The sequence below is a fragment of the Hippocampus guttulatus genome, chromosome 21 (genome assembly GCF_054856545.1).
Source record: "Hippocampus guttulatus isolate MCC_2025c chromosome 21, RoL_Hgut_1.0, whole genome shotgun sequence".
Lineage (NCBI taxonomy): Eukaryota > Metazoa > Chordata > Actinopteri > Syngnathiformes > Syngnathidae > Hippocampus > Hippocampus guttulatus.
The window spans coordinates 7,617,754-7,636,345 of NC_141281.1; the positions used below are offsets into that span (position 1 = coordinate 7,617,754).

Genomic DNA, 18,592 nt, shown 5'->3' on the forward strand with positions numbered 1-18,592 from the left:
CGCTTTAAATCATGCGCTGGTATTCACCTGCTTCGCAGCCATTTATTGCTTATTGGTCGACGACCTGCAACCTCCCAATCATCACCCCCGCCTGCCCATGCTATATTTACCCCTACACAGGCCTTAAAAGGCTGCAGCTGCCGCTGGGACAGACTGACCGGCGTGTTTGTGGGGCGGCCGAGTATTATTTTGGCTGAGCGCACCGCAGTCTTGGTCACCTACAGTCCCTGTTGTACCTTCCTCACTTCCTACCTGCTTGATTTTGGAATTGCCCTGAGCAAGTGACCTGCAGGGGGCGGTAAGTGGCAACTGTCCCAAGGACAAAAAAAGGTGAGTTTCTGGTTGGAAAGGTGCAGCATGTGACAAGTTGCCTGAATACGACCGGACTGCTCGATTAATGAGACATGTTCGGCATGGAGGAACATGCGAGAAGCTCTGGAACGCTAACCCAGCAGAACAAAATCCGCAGGCACCCGCAAGCATGTCTGCCTCGGTACCGTTCTACCGCAAGCACCAGCGCAGCTACGACAGGGGCTACCGCTACCAGTTGGCCGGCAGGTACTCGGCCGGGACCAGTGGCGGCACCAGAACCAGGGGGTAAGAGACAGGAGCCCCCGCCCCATCCTCCCCTCTTAACGCTGTTTGCCAATGGAGCTCCATCCTCACTTGGGATCATCGCCATTCCATTCCATTTGGACCACACCTGAGCATTGCTTCCTGTTGACTTCATGCATGCAGAGTTCATTTGCATCATTTTTGCTAACATCTCCTTAAATCACAACGCATCAATCGCTGTCGTGAAGCGGAATCCCCGTGGCTCCAAACATTTTCCTTGTTAAACTTTGAGGTCTCGGCCCATGAAGGATGTCTCTTACTGACAGCCTACACGGCAATCCAAGCCGCGGCAGCATGTCGGACATCTTTAAATACACTTTCTCGGAGCATGTAAACAGCTCAAGCGGTTTAGGTTTGTTAGCGCCACCTGATCTTTCGCCCGGGCGCCGCACCAAGTCCCCGGGGTGAAGAAAGGGGAGCTAACGATGCAGCGACCAGGTGCTACGTCATGGCGATATGCTGACTGTTTCGGACGTGATGGCTGTAGCTTTCTAACACTCACTAGAAATGAATTGGTGGTCGGGAATTTGTGGTTTTCAATATTTGGAGCCTTTTACTTTTGAAAGTAGCTTTAGTACCACAGAGGCTAGCTCCAAAAGATGATTACTAGGATTATCTTTTTGATGACATCAGGAAAAAGACAATAGCAACACGCAAGGTTTGCAACTGACAGATAGGCGAGACATCAACTACGATCTCTACCTTCATGTGTCAGAACCCGGTACGCTAGCTAGGTTAGCTTCACAGGTTAGCTCACCCATGACTGATTCAACATTCAGTTACGCATTTAACTCATTCACTCCCAAAGACGTTTTTTAAACGTCTTTTCAGACTGGGTCCAGAATTGGCTGGTCCTCAATGAGTTAATAGAAAAGACAATAAAGTGATAGACAATACGGAAACAGGAATCTGGAAACGTATACTAGTCATGCAGAATTGGACAAAAACTGAAAAATCGGAAATCAAATACGAAGATGAGGACATACGAAACCCAAGGTTGCACCGTACCCGGTGAAGAATATCCACTAATTTAACGACACTATAGATTGCACCTTGTCCAGCTACATTGCTAAAGCGCATCCCTTATGCTTCAGCCTTGACTGGTTGTCGCAACCCGGACTGGACCCGCTGCCCAAGAGAACCAAGCCCTCCTACTTGGCTGTGGACCGTGAGAACCAAATCATCGGCTACGTGGTGCCCATGTTCAGGACCAGGTACCGTGTTCGGCTTTGAATCTGGAGGAGTTGTAAGCACGGGTGCTCACCACCAGCGCAATTGTCGCACTTCAAGTCAAGAGTTTGCGGAGGGATATTCGGATCAGACCAGACTGCGGGACACTGCCGCCTACATGGAGCGCTGTGATAGGTTCACCAGCGGCCTTGAGATGGAGCGGTCGGAGCAGATCGCCAGAAAGGAGGCCATGCGCGAGTCGGCCCAACGGATCTCCTTTAATAAAACGGTCAGTGGGAACTTTGGGTGTGAAGCTAGCGTGTGTGGACTTGCAACGTGGGAGGAAATCCGAGTACCCAAAGAACATGTAACTCCATAGAGGAAGGCAAGATTCAAACCCTGAACAGCATAACTGAGGCAGATGCGCTAACCACTAGGCCACCGTGCTGAATCGGTATTGGTGATAATGTAGCCGACACGCAAGGGAAACATTAGTGTCCCTGCGTTATGCAGCCATTCATTAAGCTTGGTAACGGGACCCCCGCTGGACAGGATTTGTTTGTCCGGGCCAGACATGCCGCAGGGCGACAAATTCCTCAGGCGTTCTCCAAGTAAGCTCCACGTTTATCCCACGGATGCTTTTGTGTTGAGTCTAGGGAGGGCCTAGCTGTTCATAGGACGTTTGGGCCCAACAGTATGCAAAAAAAAAAAATAGTAATAATAAATAAAATCACAGTTTGGTATGAAATCAATTCTCCATGACAGGAAGCACATTCGTTTGAAAAGTTTCAATTTTGACACTCATATCCTGCCAAAAAGGACATTGTTATCGTCATAACATCCGCTAGCCAAAGGCTGAGCTGCAATGTGCTTGTTTGGAGTGTGAGGCTAGTGAAGTTGGTCTGCCTTTTCGGACATAAATGATGCAGAAACAGGTTGAATGGTTTGAATCATGATTCTGACATACTGCTAAAATGATCTCGCCAAGCCATGACGTCTCCAAGTCAGAGGCTGAGCTCCACTGTGTTTGTTTATGGAGTTGACACTTTGTGTCCTAAACCCGTTTTGTACCCTTTGGGAGCCGTACCAAATGTTTACACCCCCCTAAAATTATGTGGAAATCCCTTCTTTTTTGGAAAGTGCAACATCGGCGAGGTACTTTGATTCTAACGTGGCGCCAATAACAGGTCACTAAGTCCAGTAAAGGCCGATAAGGCGCGTCACGTCATGACAGGTCATTCTTTTTGGTGGGATTCAATGGCTCGTTCTTTTATTTGTTTTGCAGCTCTACGAGCACAGTGAACACTTCAAGCGCATGAACGAAGACAGCCTGATGCACGTCCCGGAATTCATCATCAAGCCTCGCTCACACACCGTGTGGGAGAAGCAGTGCGTGAGGCTGCACTGTACCGTCAGCGGCTGGCCCGACCCCCGAGTCGTCTGGTAAGAGACACTCAACATCCCGCTGACTTTCATCGCCACTCGTTTGAACCCTCTGAAATTTCTAAGTTCTTGCCTCTTCCTCCTACAAGGTACAAAAATAATGTGGCCATCGACCCTCTCGCCAACGCTAGCAAGTACAAAATCGAGAGCAAATACAGTGTGCACTCACTGGAGATCAACAGGTAGGTGCCGACTGGCCCCAAATGTAGCCTTCTTCACAAGCATACAATTTACTTAGAGCCGCTTGAAACGCTTCTTTTGAATTGATGTGTCGCGAGTAGCTCCAAATTTGAACATTGAGCTGCATTTCAGCACATTCAATTGTTTGCAACAGAGTGATAATAAACAGAAGCCGCCTCCCCATTACAAACACGCAATTGGTTCTAGGTACCCTAAACCTGCCGCGCAATCAAATTTTTTTTTTTAAATTGCCGCTTGGAACTCAGTTACACTACACAGGAGTCGCTTCGTGATAACAACACACACTTGTAGCCTAATGAAGTGGCCGGTGCTATCGTGGTCAGCATTTGGTGTGGATGACATCACCACCTGTGTTTATTTATAGCAGCAGTATTCACATCCTTGGTATTATTGACATGGCGGAGGTGGGTGGGGGGTGGGGGGAGTTCAGGGTACGACAGAATGTGTGCATTACCAGCGCCGGGCACCTGACGTTCTCTTCTTTCCAGCTGCGACTTTGAGGACACGGCCCAGTATCGCGTCTCGGCCATGAACGTCAAGGGGGAGGTGTCCGCCTTCGCCTCGATTGTCGTAAAAAGTAAGTCACGGCCAACCCCTAAAACAAGATAATTCGACATCACAGTGTTGGGATGCCGTTGTGATTAGGGGCCTTTTTTTGTCTGGCATGCGGCCCTGGACATATGGCAAAGCGCAGGATTGTGTTTCAAATGCAACATAAACATAGTAACTGCTGTCATCACTCAGGGTTCAAAGGGGAAGTGGACACGTTTCTGCCGGCTCCGAGACGTACGTATGAACTCAATATGTGGCTGTTTGATTTGATGAAGAAAGAGTGGAAGTGGAAGAAAGAGCCAATTGTAACTGAGAGAGGAAAGATGGGAACAGCTGCTAGTGTTCTATTACCTGCAAAAAATCCAACCTTTAATCATGAAAATGAAGTATACATAAAATGACAATGCAGTGTATTTTTTTGTTATTTACTTGATTTCATTGTTTCCTTGCTACTGCTGCTGCTTGCAGGGTCTGGTGTAAAAGGTAACTGGGTCAACATGGGTCTGGTGTGGCTAACATCATGTAGCCACCCTTTACGTGTGCACGGTCACCAACGTGATTATTTTAACCCATCAGTAGTTCCATTCGATTTACTAGACATAAGCAGCGTCTATCCTTCATCTGGTTTTCGGATTAAGATTAACCAACGCCATTCGTGGTTTTGATGTGGAGATTTATCGCCAGTCATCATCCTTGGTTTGTGTTGCCTCACTAGTTTTGCGCATGACCACACCGAGTCTATTCACCAAGTAGCTTTTAGAAACGTCACTTTTGACCGGTTTTCTTTTAGATGGTCCTGTGTCCGAGTACGGCATCACCTTCCAGACCCACATCGTCGACAACTTCGGGGTGTCCTTCGGCAGGGAGGGCGAAACCATGAGCTTGGGGTGCACGGTCATCATCTACCCAGCCTTACATCGCTACCAGCCCGAGGTGCAGTGGTACAGAGACGGTAAGTACATTTCAGCCCGACTCTTTTTGGTGACTTGCATTTACTTTCGTCAATGTCTCCTCAATACAGGCGTTCTGCTGTCACCATCCAAGTGGAATCACATGCACTGGAGCGGCGACAGAGCCACCTTGACCCTCACGCACCTGAACAAAGAGGACGAAGGACTCTACACTCTGCGCGTCACCACCAAGTCCGGATACAAAACCTACTCGGCTTACGTTTTTGTGAGAGGTGAGCTCAAATTTGAAACATTACCATTATCGGGTTATGAAGAGGAAGAATTGTGTTTTGTCTGTGAGGTGCACACAGAGGGATTTTTAACATACGCCATCTTTGACAAGCTAGAATGTCTTACTACAGGCAAACTTTATCAAAAGCAGCTTTGCCAACTCTGTCCCACGGAATCCAAGTCACAACATGACCTGCGGCATGTTCAACAATCAAAGTCTTTCGGTATGAGCTGTTGCTTTTAAATCTCAACAGTCGAGACGCCACACCATGGAAAAAGAGGCTGCGGAAGCTTATCATGGCAGGCCGCCCCTTGGAAACCATCTGACATTTCCAATCTGTCCCAGGTGGCGCCTGGTGGGAACACCAGAACACTCATCAGCCACTGTCACCGTCTTCTTCGGTCGCGCTATTCTAAGCGGCCTCAGATATGGAACGGTCCGATCAGATAATACAATAATTTGAATATCAGGCTGGAGGGGAAAAAAGGACTGCCTAGTATTTTATTCGTCATTCCTCTATTTTAGTCTTTGAAACCGACGTTAACTATTGGTCGATGATTCCAAAGCTACGAGCCGGGTAACTGACCTTTGCGCTTTGTCCAAGATGCTGACGCCGAAGTGGAAGGAGCTCCGGGGGCTCCGCTGGATGTGTGCTGCCTGGATGCCAACAAGGACTACATCATTGTCTCCTGGAAGCAGCCGGCCGTCGATGGCGGCAACTCCATCCTGGGTTATTTCGTGGACAGGTTAGATCACAATAAAATACTGATCCGAACCCGACCTCTGACCTTAGCCTTAATTCTGACACCGAGCCTCATTTTAACTCTGATTTCCAACGTGATCGCTACTTAGAGAACAAATCTGATGCCAACATCAGTCCTGATCTCTACCTTGCAATTTGTACAGGTGTGAGGTCGGGACAACACACTGGATCCAGTGCAATGACACTCCCATCAAGTTTGCCCGATTCCCGGTCACCGGATTGGTCGAAGGTCGCTCCTATATCTTTCGTGTGCGTGCCGTCAACAAGAGCGGCATGAGCCGTCCGTCCCGGGTGTCTGAACCCGTGGCCGCCATGGACCCGGCTGATCGCGCCCGCATGAGAGGTACCGCGCTTCGGGGATTCTTTAAAACGGCAACGACTCGACAGAATCCTCACGACCTTGTCGTCAGGTACCTCGGCTCCTTGGACCGGCCAGATCATTGTCACAGAGGAGGAACCTGCAGGTTTGTAAGATCAGCCAAAAAAGGGATTTTTCTCATTCGGGTGACAATGTTGATTCCTTATGACTCACGATTGTTTTGACAGAGGGTATTGTTCCTGGCAGACCTCGAGAACTGCAAGTGACGGAAGCAACCAAGAACTACTTAGTACTCAGCTGGAAGCCACCTGGCGAGAAAGGCCTGGAAGGTGTCATGTACTATGTGGAGAAGGTAATCGAAAAAAAATGAGGCAGTTATGATCCAGTGAGTATGGTCAGCTTTGTGTTGTTGGGTCTCTTTATCTTTGAGTTGCAAACCTTGCATGTTAATTTGCCGTGTTTGTTCAACAACAAAGCAGAAGTCTTGTCAAGTCCTGTAGTTCAAGTCACAGACAAGTTGGGTCTTTTTTTTATTAGGTTTAACTAAGCAAGTACCAAATCCCTAAATGAGTGATTTAGTGATTCTGATTTGGGTCAGTTCAAGCGATTCAAGACATCCACGTCCCCTGTTCGCCACAAGTGACTGCAGTGTGTCTAGGGTTACCCTCTGAGGTACCAACCCCAAAGGTAGGACATCAGAACGTGGCAGGGGACAAATAGGTTAGGTAAGGCAGGGTCAACCCCTATGAAAACTGCCCGTTGGAGACGAAAAGACGATGTCGTCATTGACTCCTTCCCCGTCCCCTCAGTGTGTCTCGGGCACAGACAGCTGGCAGAGGGTGAACACCGAAATCCCGGTGAGGTCGCCTCGTTTCGCGCTGTTTGACCTGGCCGAGGGCAAGTCCTACTGCTTCCGCGTCCGCTGCTGCAACGCCGCCGGCGTCGGCGAGCCGTCCGACCCAACTGAGGCCACCACGGTTGGCGACAAGCTCGGTCAGAAAATGCCCCGGTCACACACACACAAATCCTTAGATCGCCATTCTTGGCCGTGACACGGGAAAATGTTGGAATCTGTAGATACTCCGTCTGCTCCGAGCAAAGTTGTCCCCACAAGGAACACGGACACATCCGTGGTGGTATCCTGGGAAGCATCCCATGATGCCAAGGAGTTGGTGGGGTACTACATTGAAGCAAGCATTGTGGGCAGCAACACCTGGGAGCCATGCAACAACAAACCCGTCAACGTGACCAGGTAAACAAACCTTAACATCTAGTGGAAATGCTTTTATTCAAGCGACGCACACACACATTAGACAAAACGATCTTCCTGGGACACGAGGACAATAATAGTCCATGTTGAATGAATATTTTGGGGGCGTGACTTACACAGGTATTAAAAACAAGCTCAGAGACATATTCATTGCTCTACTGCTTTTGTGGATGGTTGTTGGTTCTTCTTGGAAGAATATTAATCATTTGTAGGCTTACCCACGTGTCCTAGATTGGACCTTACTATGACTTTAACTACATGTTTTTAGGTTTATCTGCCACGGTCTGACGACGGGAGAGAAGTACGTGTTCAGGGTGAGGGCTGTGAACGCCGCAGGACTCAGTGAGTTCTCTACGGAATCAGAGCCTGTGGAGGTGAAGGCTGCGATTGGTGAGGAAAACCACCACTCGGATATCCTGGAAGAAACCGAATGGATGTTTACGGTCTAGTTTATGTGACATACAAGATGTGACATCTGATCACCAGTGTTTTCTTGAACCATCTCGCACTCCCACACTGTTCCACTCGACCGTGGTTGCACTCTGCCGCCATGTCACCGTTTATTGTCTGCTCCGCTCCACCTACATCCACCCAACCAAACCAAACCAAACCTGCACAGCCTGAGGCGGGTCAGGACTTTGTAGACTTCCTCTAATTTGGGTCAGTGTGATCCAACTCAGCGGTGGTTACAAACCAGCCCATGAATCACAAAACATCCTTCCCTCCCTCCTCCCCATTTCCTCCCTCCGTTCTGGGCACGCGACGTGTCGGCAAACCACTCCCCAGTGTTCAAGGTACCAGCGCACGGACCCCCATAAAAACCTGGCAACTAACCACGCTTTGTTTGAATGTTTCTCTCATTGACGTGCAAAAGTCTCAATCATACCGATGAGGGGCTTTCAAGGGGGAGGTGCAGCAGTTTGCCCAAACTAGAGACAAAAAGACTTTCGAGCAAACTCATTAGTTCCTGCATTTTATGCTATTGTTTCATTGCTGATAGTCATTAAATACATTCTTTAATTAAATAAGATCAACCAAGTTCTTTCATGTCAAGCACTTTCGTTGTCCTTTTGGTATTCCGTATGCTGTCGTACGCGCCCTGCAAGACCCCTTGTAAGCCTCTTTAGCCTCAAAATTAACATTTTTAGCCTTTAACTGTAAGTTGGCATGTGTCTTTTCCATATGTGAAGCATATTTATTGCAATAATGCCAATGCATTTCTGACTGGCAACACGGGAAATGGTCAAATTCAGTGAAAGGACACAAAACCGGTGTCAATGGGAAATACATCGGCATTTGAGTACAGTAAATCCCCGCCACAAATAGAGAAAAAATAGATATAATTAACAATAGTTGAACCGAAATATACCACAAAATATGTCAAAACAGTTTAGTATCATTTCAAACTGAATCTTTAAAAAATGGCTGACAGATGATTTGATTTACAATATATGCACTGTAAGACTCTTTTGTAGCTTCTTCTGCTAACAAAACCAGATTAAATTTAGCTCCTTCCAGACAACCAAATCTTAGCTGACATGTTAACATATTCCCTTGAGACCAATGTACTACTTTTCTACTACTCAGGATTTGGATTCCACCATGTGGCATCCTAGGGTGTTTCATAAAGTGCAGCAAAAACACAAATAGGTGATTTTTTTTCTTTCAGCAACTAGCCAAGAATCAGGTCCAAAGAAAAATATCCGAGTAGGTGAATTTGTCAAGAGTGAATCGCAGAAATGTGGGGGGATTACTGTTGTGTATTTGTCTGCATGTTTTCATCATGTCCTCACATGGATGTCACTTGTCTTGGCTTCATTGTCCCTGCCAGTCAGATGAAGACATCATTTAGTTATTTATTTTTTTTCTTCATGCTTTTAATTACAACTGTATTTATTTTTTTTTGCTTGTGTTTAAAAACAGTCTTTCTTGATTCTCTCTGATAACTCCTGTAGGGGGCGGCATCCCTCATGGTGTGTTGCCGGAGACGGGGCCGGGGGGTAACCAGGGCCGACTAACCACGCACAGGCCACACTGGACGGGCCCGCATGACACTGTCCAGCTCCCCGCTGACACAAAAACCAAAGCTCAGGCCAACCCCGAGCTCCCCCAGCGGGAGTCCGGGGCAGCGGCGGTGGCGGCTAACTCCGGCCCCTTGGACAACAAAAACCAAGGGTCAGAGAGGGGCGGCCTGGGGCCGAGTGAGGTTAACGGGGTGCCTTCTGAGCCACCGCCGGGCTCGCTGTGTGAAGCACGTACTGACGTAGCAGCGCACTTAGGCTCACCTCGCGCCGAGGGGCCGGCTGAAAAGACAGCCGAGCGGCCCCCTGGGGCCGAGCGGGCATGTGGTTTGTCAGTAGATGCTTCTGCTAACCGGGATGCGGCGAGGCCAGACGCAGGGGCTGAAGGTGAGCACGAGATAAGGACGGGAAGCGCAAAAAACAAAGCTCCCACAAAAACAATTCTCTTAAATAAAGCAATGGATGAGGAAAATCTTAAAACTTCTCTGAATCCCATTTCAGCAATGCAAAATGGATTTCAAGTAAAAAGTCGGCAGAAAAATAAATCCTCCATTAAAATATGCACATTGAAAAGTTCCTTCTATTTCACAACACTGCAAATGCCCAGTAGGTGGCGCACTCCTGTGGCATTCCCCAGACAGGTAAGTACGGTGAAACCACAATCGAAGGACTAACTCCCAAGCAGCCACGCTTAGATGACATGCTGGCTTTCCACTCGAGGTGGCACATTGTCATGTTGCCCGTAAGATCCTTAGGCACCCCCGCTTCCCCACCACCACCACCACATGGATGTCAGATTATCACACGCTGCCAGTAACCAACTGCAACCTCTTTTAGGCATAACCTGCTCAGAAATGAATGTAGTATCAAATGTAGCGATTATCTTGCCCTAGTACATGATAGCACAAATAAATGTTTTGCTATGTCAATGTGTAGTAGTAAATGTGGTGCGAAACTAGTAATTAGCAATCGCCATTAGCCACTATTAGTCTGAACAAAAGAACAGGACGTTTGGAATTTTACATAACAGCTCACCTAGCTTAGCCAAGCATTCGAAAGCAACGCGGAATGTTTTGACTGCATCTGTCTGAAGTTATTGTGCTGCTAAAATACAGTAATTATCTCCTATGACTTTTATCATTAGCTGCTACTATTAGCTGCGCAGTCAATTTGTCTTCCCAAAAACACAGGAAAGAAGTGATTTACTCCATAGAGCTGCCTTAGCTTCGCCAGGTTAGCCTGTCACAGCACAAAGATGATTTTCTTTTTAAAGCTGTTCAAAAGATTATATCTTTACACAAGGACAGAAAAACGTTAGCATAACCGAAGGACTGAAAAACAATGGACGATTTCTTAGCTAGGCTGACTTGAGTTTGTGTGTCTCACATCAGCATCGCCTGCACCACCTTACGGCATCAGCGTGCTGGAGTGCGTACGCGACTCCATGGTGCTGGCGTGGAAGCAGCCGGCCTTCATCGGCGGGGCCGACATCACCGGATATTTCGTGGACTACCGCGAGGTCGTGGACGGCGTGGAGGGAAAGTGGCACGAGGCCAATATCAAAGCGATCAGCGAACGTGCCTACAGGGTGAGTCCCAAAATCGACTCGGTGAAAAGACTGTAAATTGCCCATTGGCGAGAATGTGAGTGTGAATCGTTGCATATGGTAAAAGAGACTTTTTGTGTGGGCAGGTGACTGACCTGAAGGAGAACAGGAAGTACCAGTTCCAGGTTCGGGCGGCCAACATCGCTGGCGTCGGGATCCCGTCGCTTCCCAGCGACACGTTCCTGTGTGAGGAATGGACCATTGCTGTTCCAGGTGCGAAGATCCACGCACAAACGAGCGTCCGCACAAGAAAAAGCATAACGCTGTGATCGTAATTCTTCATTCCACTAACTTTTTTCACGTTAACATTCCAACAAAAAAATGCTATTTTATTTTTATTCATTTTTTACCTTTATTGGACCCTAGGGCCTCCTCACGATCTCGAGCTGCGAGAGGTGCGAGGCGACTCCATGGTGTTGCTGTGGAAAGCTCCGGTGTATCAGGGGCGCGATCCTGTCAACGGCTTCTACGTGGACATGAAAGAGGCGGAAGCCCCGGAGGAAGCCTGGAGAGGAGTCAACACCAAGGCCACGGGGAACACCTTCATCAAGGTGTTGGGAGAGATGATAGTCATGAAGCTTCGTGAAACTTCAAATCGTCTCTTCCTCATTGCCGGAGACAAAAAGAAAAAAAAAACCTATTGCTCTTCTCGGTTCGGCAGGTGAAGAATCTGAAGGAGCAAGAGTCGTACATATTCCGCGTTCGCGCTCAGAATCAGGCCGGCGTGGGGAAGAGCTCGGACATCTCCGAACCGGTCCAAGCCGTGACCAAACCAGGTAGGGAACCTGACGTGACGAGCGGTCGTGGCGTGACGTTCAGGATCATCTGGCGTGACGTCGCAGGCACCAAGGAGATCTCGGTGGACGTGGACGACGACGGCGTCATCTCTCTCAACTTTGAATGCGCCAACATGACCCCCGACTCCAAATTTGTCTGGTCCAAGAATTACGAGGACGTGGACGAGTCGGCGTCACGCTTGACCGTGGAGACTAAAGGCAACAAGTCAGGCTTTCACGAATGGACTCAGCAAAGAACGGCCCCTTGCGCGGATGATGAGTATGATTTTTTTTTTTTTTCAGGTCCAAAGCCACGTTCAACTCACCCGGAGAGGAAGACACAGGTATTTATTCGTGCCTGGTCACCCACACAGATGGAGATTCATCCAGCTACACCATCTCACCCGAAGGTAGGAAGGTGGTGTTCTACGAAAAAAAATGTTTTTCTCTCATAGTCCACTCACTCTTCCTCTCATGACATTTCATTCTCGTTTTTCTTGTAATGTACAATTCTCATAACATGACTTTTCTTTTCTGTATGACAGAGATGAAGAGGCTGCTGGAGATCAGCCGTGATCACAAGTTCCCCAGTGCGTAGCCCCACAGCGCAGTTTCTGAGTAGAAGTCATTCAAGTGAATTACCCCCCCCCCCCCCTCACTTTCCCGCCTTGGTCTTCTGTCCTTGTTAGCGATTCCCCTCAAGTCGGGTTTGGCTGTGGAGATGCTGGAGAAGGGCAAAGTTCGCTTCTGGCTGCAGGCCGAGCAGATTTCGCCCAACATCAAAGTGGACTACGTGTTCAATGACAACGTTGTGACCCAGGGCGAGGTCGGCGGGCTGGACGGGAGACAAATCCTCCTCCTGCTCCGTAACGTCTCTTTTAAACGCCTCTGTAACACCTTTCTTGTCAGAAATACAAGATGAATATTGACAAGAACACGGGCGTGGTTGAGATGACCATGGAATCGCTGATGCCCGAGGATGAAGGTACCTTCACCTTCCAGATGAAGGACGGAAAAGCCACCAATCAGTCCAGCCTGGTACTCATAGGAGACGGTAGGTGGCCCTCAGCATGAAATCAAATCGAAAGCGATCCTTCCACTTTATGTTGTAACCACTAGAGGGCAGAAAAGCGCGCAGACACAACCTGTGCTTTTGCTTTTTCAGTGTTCAAGGATCTGCAGAAGGAATCCGAGTTCCAGAGGAAAGAATGGTTCAGGAAGCAAGGTTTGCCGACATAAAATTCTATCTTTGGTTTCAATTGTCAGCTTTTTTATTTCCACCATTTTATATGTTCCAGGTCCTCACTTTATTGAGTATTTGGGCTACGAGGTCACTCCAGAATGCTGTGTGGTACTCAAGTGCAAGGTGACACTTATACCCTATCTAGCTGGATTTCTTTGAATAATTAGCTCTGTATTTTTATATGACACTGTTGTGTTGCATTCAAGGTGGGAAACATTAAGAAAGAGACGTCGGCGCTGTGGTACAAGGACGGACGGGAGATCAAGGCGGATGAAAAACTGGGCTTCACCGAGGGAGTCCTCAAACTGGAGATAGCTCAGGTAAGACGGCGATGAAATCGGCTTCATATAAAATTGATAAATATTGTTACCGTTCCCTGATTCCATTTAGAAATGACGTCTGGCTCAAACACGAATATGTTGAGAAATGTTTTGTTCACGAACTTTGTTTTATCGCTGGCAGCGGGCCGAATCCTTGTCCCACCAAAGTCATCACTTTTCAGGAGACCCCAGAAACGACACGTTTGTTCATCCATAAACTTTGCATTGTCAAAGAATGGCAGCCATTCTCAACACTTACGACTGATCAATAATACGCACGCACACACTCACACATTTTGATCAGTAGTATGGATCTGTTAAAAAACAAAGACAAAAAAAATTACCAAATTTTGACAGTGGAACTTTCGGCCTAGCGGCAGCATTGCAATTGCTGTAATACAAAGCTCATACATTGATTTTTAGTAGTGACGAAAGCGCCTATAAGGAGTAGATACAATATATAGTTTAGTCACTCAACCACTTATATATGCCCAAAAATATTGATTTTATTTTATGTTTTTTAAATGCAGTGTCAAAAATCTGAGTTATTCATGTAATATTTAATAAACTGACTCATTACCATCCATTGCTCATGCATAAAATACGTCATCATTTGAGTGTGTTCATGTCGCAAGTCCTTTTTTGAATGTCAATATCATCGCCATGATCTGTGTTCTCTGTCTCTCTCCTTCCCCATTTGATGCCTCATGCTCGCTCGCCCCATCGCACGCCACAATAATGCCCGTGCCAATAAAGCTGCTGTCACATTATTTTCCCACTGCAGCCCGACCCACCCGCCGAATCTGCAGACGACCATATCGGGAGAATGCTTAAAGTTGGGGTCACTTGCTGCTTTTTTTTTTGTTTTGTTTTGTTTTTTGCACGCTTGCTTGCTAATTGTTATGCTTTTGTTCATCATTATTTTCAGTTGAAACATGTTTGCTTGCTTATTTGACTTTTTTTTTTTTACTGCAAATAACACTCATTTTTTGCACGCAACACTCATTGCAACGTTTTCTACTGTTTAAAAAAAAAAAAAAGACTTTTTGATGATATTGCAGATTTTCTGCAGCGTTATACCCATGATGCATTTTCTTGCCAGATTTCAAAGAAGGACGCCGGCGTGTATGAGACAGTCCTGAAGGATGACCGAGGAAAAGACACGTCCAAGTTAAACCTGACCGACCAATGTATGGAAGTCATTTTTGTTGTTGTTGTAACAATTTAGTAGCATTTCTTACACAATCATCAATCTGGAATTCAATGCTCGCATGGAAACAGGAGATCAGAACAATTAGAGATAGTTATTTAAAATAATAATAATAATTTTTCCCAAAATCTAACAACGCATTATTACCACGCCCAATGGTTAAAGTTAGCCCTTAGCTAATAAGCTAATAGATGTGACCTGGCTGAAGCAACAAGTTAACTGATAAGCTACTACACATTATTGTCTCAAGTTAGCAATAAGCTAATACATGTTACCTGACTGACGCTAATAAGCTACGCCATGCTACCTTTCTGTTATCAAAAAGTCAATACTTGTTAGCCATAAGCTAATAGACATACAATATGTTTATAACTGCTAAACTTCGTAAATCGGTTAGCTTATTGAAGAAAGAAAAAACATTATCTTGCGGAAACTAATAACCCATAAGAAGCTAATACTACTACATTATACTACTGAAATACTTTCCATGTCCCATTATTATATTGTTCTTTCCTCGTGCTAGTACTCTAATTTCGATACTCATCATTCAACTTTTTTTTCCTCACAGGTTTCAAAGACCTGATGAACGAAGTCTTCAACTATATCGGTGAGATGGAAAAGCTCCCCACGGCCATTTGCAGTGACTCAAATGAATCGCTTCAATTGTGATTCGGCTTTTCGCAGCTAACTCGTCCACGCCGCTGAAGATCACCAGCACGGATCAAGGCATACGCCTCTACACTTTTGTCAACTACTACAATGACCTGCTGCCGGTCACGTGGCATTACAAGTGGGTTGGCCCAAGAACACTTCAAAGCCAAGTGTGCCGACAATAGCGTGCGTGGCACGATGGCTCGCTTTGTCATGTTTCGCTCTCTCGCTCACGATGACAAATCTGGATGCAAACCCTTGATATTGGCAACCCCACCAGAGACTCAGCCATCGCCTTCTCAGAGCGCCTGAAGAGTGGCGTGGTGGGCGACCAGTTGTGGCTGCAGATCAGCGAGCCCACCGAGAAGGACATGGGCAAGTACGCCATCGAGTTCAACATCAACGACGGCAAAGGCGGCCTGAGGAGAACCGTGGAGCTGTCGGGTCAAGGTTGCTTTGGCTTCCTGATATTTTTGACTGCTTTTTGACTCGGCTTGTTCCTCCTCTCACCGGTGTCCGCTTCCTCTTTTGCAGCGTATGAGGACGCTTTGGCCGAATTCAAGAGACTCAAGTGAGTAGGGTGTCATCATTGTTGTGATCCCCGCTTGGACACTGCTTAAGAGGAGGAAAACATTTGATTGACTCGTTTCATTTTTTTTCTTCAGAGCGGATGCTATTGCAGAAAAAAGTAAGTGGCGAATGTGTTCAGCCTTTCATCACCTGTATTTCATCTATTCATTCACCCGTGCCTTGTTCATCCAAATTTGTACTCACACATCATTTATAAGGTCATTCATCCATTCCTCCACCATTTATTTATTCACCTATCATTTATCAACCTGTCACGGAATCATTCAACTGTCACTCATCCATCCATGATCCATTCATTCTCTCATGAAGTTTCATTGCATAGAGTTGCGTGTTTGACTGTTCAGATCGCGCCCGAGTGGCAGGAGGCCTTCCGGACGTGGTCACCATCCAGGAGGGCAAGGTGAGTGCCGCTAACCCTCAAGCGCATCACCAATTCCTCACATGGCGCAAATCCAATGACCCGACCTCCCACCCCGACATTCACCTCTTCCCCTTCAACCCCCGGGGGCAGGCACTCAATCTGACCTGCAACATCTCGGGCGAGCCGCTGCCGCAGGTGACGTGGCTGAAGAACGACAAGGAGCTGACCTCGAACGAGCACTGCATCCTGCGCTTCGAGTCGGGCAAGTTCGCCAGCTTCACCATCACGGCGGTCAGCACGGTCGACACGGGCAAGTACAGCATCCTGGTCAAGAACAAGTACGGCACAGAGAGAGCTGAATTCACCGTAAGTGTCTTTATCCCCGAAGACGTGGCCACCTGCAAAAAATGAACCAACTAAATCTCCTGTTGAATGTGGGTACCTGGAGAGAGAAAAAAAAACAGCAACAAAAATGTTACATTGATGTTTAGACAGATATGGATTGATCACACGTCCACCAGATTGTTGTGTTGTGCTTGACTTGAAATGTGATCGTCAACATCCACTGTGCCCGTACCAATGTGAAGATCACCGGTTACCACGGCGACGGTTGTCACCTTCCCCGTCACAGCCTCTTGTGTTTCGCAACAACACTACTTACAATAAAAACCAAAAAAAAAACAAGCATGTACTTCCTCTTTAAACTCATGTGTGTGTTGTCTCCCTTTTTCGTGAACTCGCCTCCACCTTTTCACCATCCACGCCCTTCACTCCCACTCCCGATTCCTGTAGAACAGCACCCACCACCCGCATGGACACAAAAACCTCATCCAAATACTAGCTCAGCCAGTGACTTGCTGTGATTCCACAAAGGGGGAAAAAACTGAACAGAGCATCTTGTAGTACTATTTTATTTCCCAAAGCTAATAGTCAGGGAATCAACAACTTCCTGCTCAATTTCTGACTTGTAACTTGTTCACGCATCCAGTTATGATGGCAAAAAGTTTTTCAGGCCACTTTTCCATTTAATTTTCCTGAAATTTCAGCTTCAAACCACAATTGACAACTTTCCGTTTGATAGCGCCTGTAAGGTCCTTGAGACTGTCCACTTTAGTTGGTGTCGATGAGCAAAATTGGTATCAGGCGCTGATTTCTTTCCACTGACTGAGTTTTGGCCACTGGTGCTACGTAATGTTGTCTTTAGCTGGAAGTGACTGAGGGAACGCCCGACCTGGGCGTGACCTCGTACTTGACCGACGCTGAGGGTAACGTGGTGTTTGGTGCCAACACTCTCGAGGAAAAGATGAAGACGGCCATCACGGGGATGACGAAAGGTAGGAAGGTGACCATGGAGCCATATGACATTTTCCATCAAAACATCTTCCTCCCTTTTACAGAATCCGCAGCGGCAGCAGAGAAGATGGACAACTTGACAAAGAAGCCAGAAGAAGAAGAAGTCACTGTTCAAGAGATGTTGATGAACAAAGAAATTCAGCCTGAAATTCAGGACAAAATAGCACAAAAGTGTTTTGAGTAAGAAGTGTGGCCATGGTGCAAATTCCACTCATATCACAAGGCACCTCTAAATCAAGTGCTTCATCTGAAGATATCTCCTATTATATATCAAATATACAATTTCACTTTCGTATATGGTTTGGATGGATTGTTTGTGTTCACCATGTCTCACCACTCTAATAAAATAAAAAAAATAATTCATTCCAGGTGCTCCATACACATCCAGTAGTTGCATTTGACCAACTTTCTCCTTGCATTACATTCAATTTCAAGTGTCAAATCCTCACATCGCAAAATAAATCTTTAACTTGTTAAGAGTTGAATAACTTTTTCAATAACGACGTCTTTGAACAGGCAATTTAACATAAGTCAAACAAAAGCATTACACTGATGCCCTAACAGACACAATAAATCAAAAAGGATAGAAAATACTGTGCATTGGTCAATAGTATTTCCTTCAATGCGGCATTTTGAATACAATTCCAATCCTATAACTTCAATTACATAAATAGATAGAGTGATTCAACCAAGAAGTGGGAACTTAACAAAGTTGACAGTAAAAAAATACAAAATATTCAATGTCGTGTCCCAGCAGAGGGCGGTGTGTGAAAAGGACTGTGAAAGGACATCGATTTTAAAACAAAAACATTTTTTTTCTCTGCTTCAGAACAGTTCTGAGGGGAAAGTTCCTAGCTAAAGTGAGTCCCTTACCCATAATCCACAGCGTGACCCGAAAACCTGCAAGAGGTCGATTGAGGCTTAATAGATCGCTTGCAGGTCTGA

General features: G+C 46.6%; 1 protein-coding gene across 6 annotated transcripts; it reads left to right on the forward strand.

The window, feature by feature from the left end:
• Positions 1-153: 153 nt before the first annotated feature.
• myom1b (myomesin 1b) lies at positions 154-18,047 on the forward strand. 6 transcript variants are annotated; one of them, XM_086102250.1, is made up of 41 exons: positions 154-330; positions 470-597; positions 1,710-1,829; positions 1,906-2,074; positions 3,071-3,228; positions 3,318-3,410; positions 3,918-4,006; positions 4,174-4,215; positions 4,450-4,464; positions 4,772-4,933; positions 5,003-5,164; positions 5,768-5,909; positions 6,070-6,269; positions 6,337-6,390; positions 6,473-6,597; positions 7,055-7,238; positions 7,323-7,497; positions 7,784-7,905; positions 9,471-9,923; positions 10,928-11,124; positions 11,229-11,355; positions 11,509-11,693; positions 11,804-11,918; positions 11,985-12,144; positions 12,222-12,328; positions 12,464-12,508; positions 12,608-12,744; positions 12,828-12,972; positions 13,084-13,143; positions 13,217-13,284; positions 13,368-13,481; positions 14,584-14,671; positions 15,260-15,298; positions 15,376-15,481; positions 15,623-15,792; positions 15,877-15,913; positions 16,008-16,030; positions 16,278-16,333; positions 16,445-16,660; positions 17,499-17,628; positions 17,692-18,047. In XM_086102250.1, exons 2-41 carry the CDS (start codon positions 482-484, stop codon positions 17,829-17,831), a joined length of 5,046 nt encoding a protein of 1,681 aa, XP_085958376.1. In that variant the 5' UTR covers positions 154-330; positions 470-481; the 3' UTR covers positions 17,832-18,047. The 6 variants fall into 6 exon arrangements, with proteins under 6 accessions (XP_085958376.1, XP_085958378.1, XP_085958379.1 ...); XM_086102252.1 differs by lacking the exon at positions 4,450-4,464; XM_086102253.1 differs by lacking the exon at positions 470-597 and having other exon boundaries at positions 17,692-18,046.
• Positions 18,048-18,592: the final 545 nt, after the last annotated feature.

Bases quoted from the DNA above. Each gene is read 5' to 3' on its own strand.
- myom1b (XM_086102250.1), top strand. From the start codon at position 482: ATGTCTGCCTCGGTACCGTTCTACCGCAAGCACCAGCGCAGCTACGAC. The intron at 11,919-11,984 runs GTAGGGAACCTG...GTGACGTCGCAG, and splicing joins CCAAGCCGTGACCAAACCAG to GCACCAAGGAGATCTCGGTG. The intron at 15,914-16,007 runs GTGAGTAGGGTG...TTTTTTCTTCAG, and splicing joins GCCGAATTCAAGAGACTCAA to AGCGGATGCTATTGCAGAAA.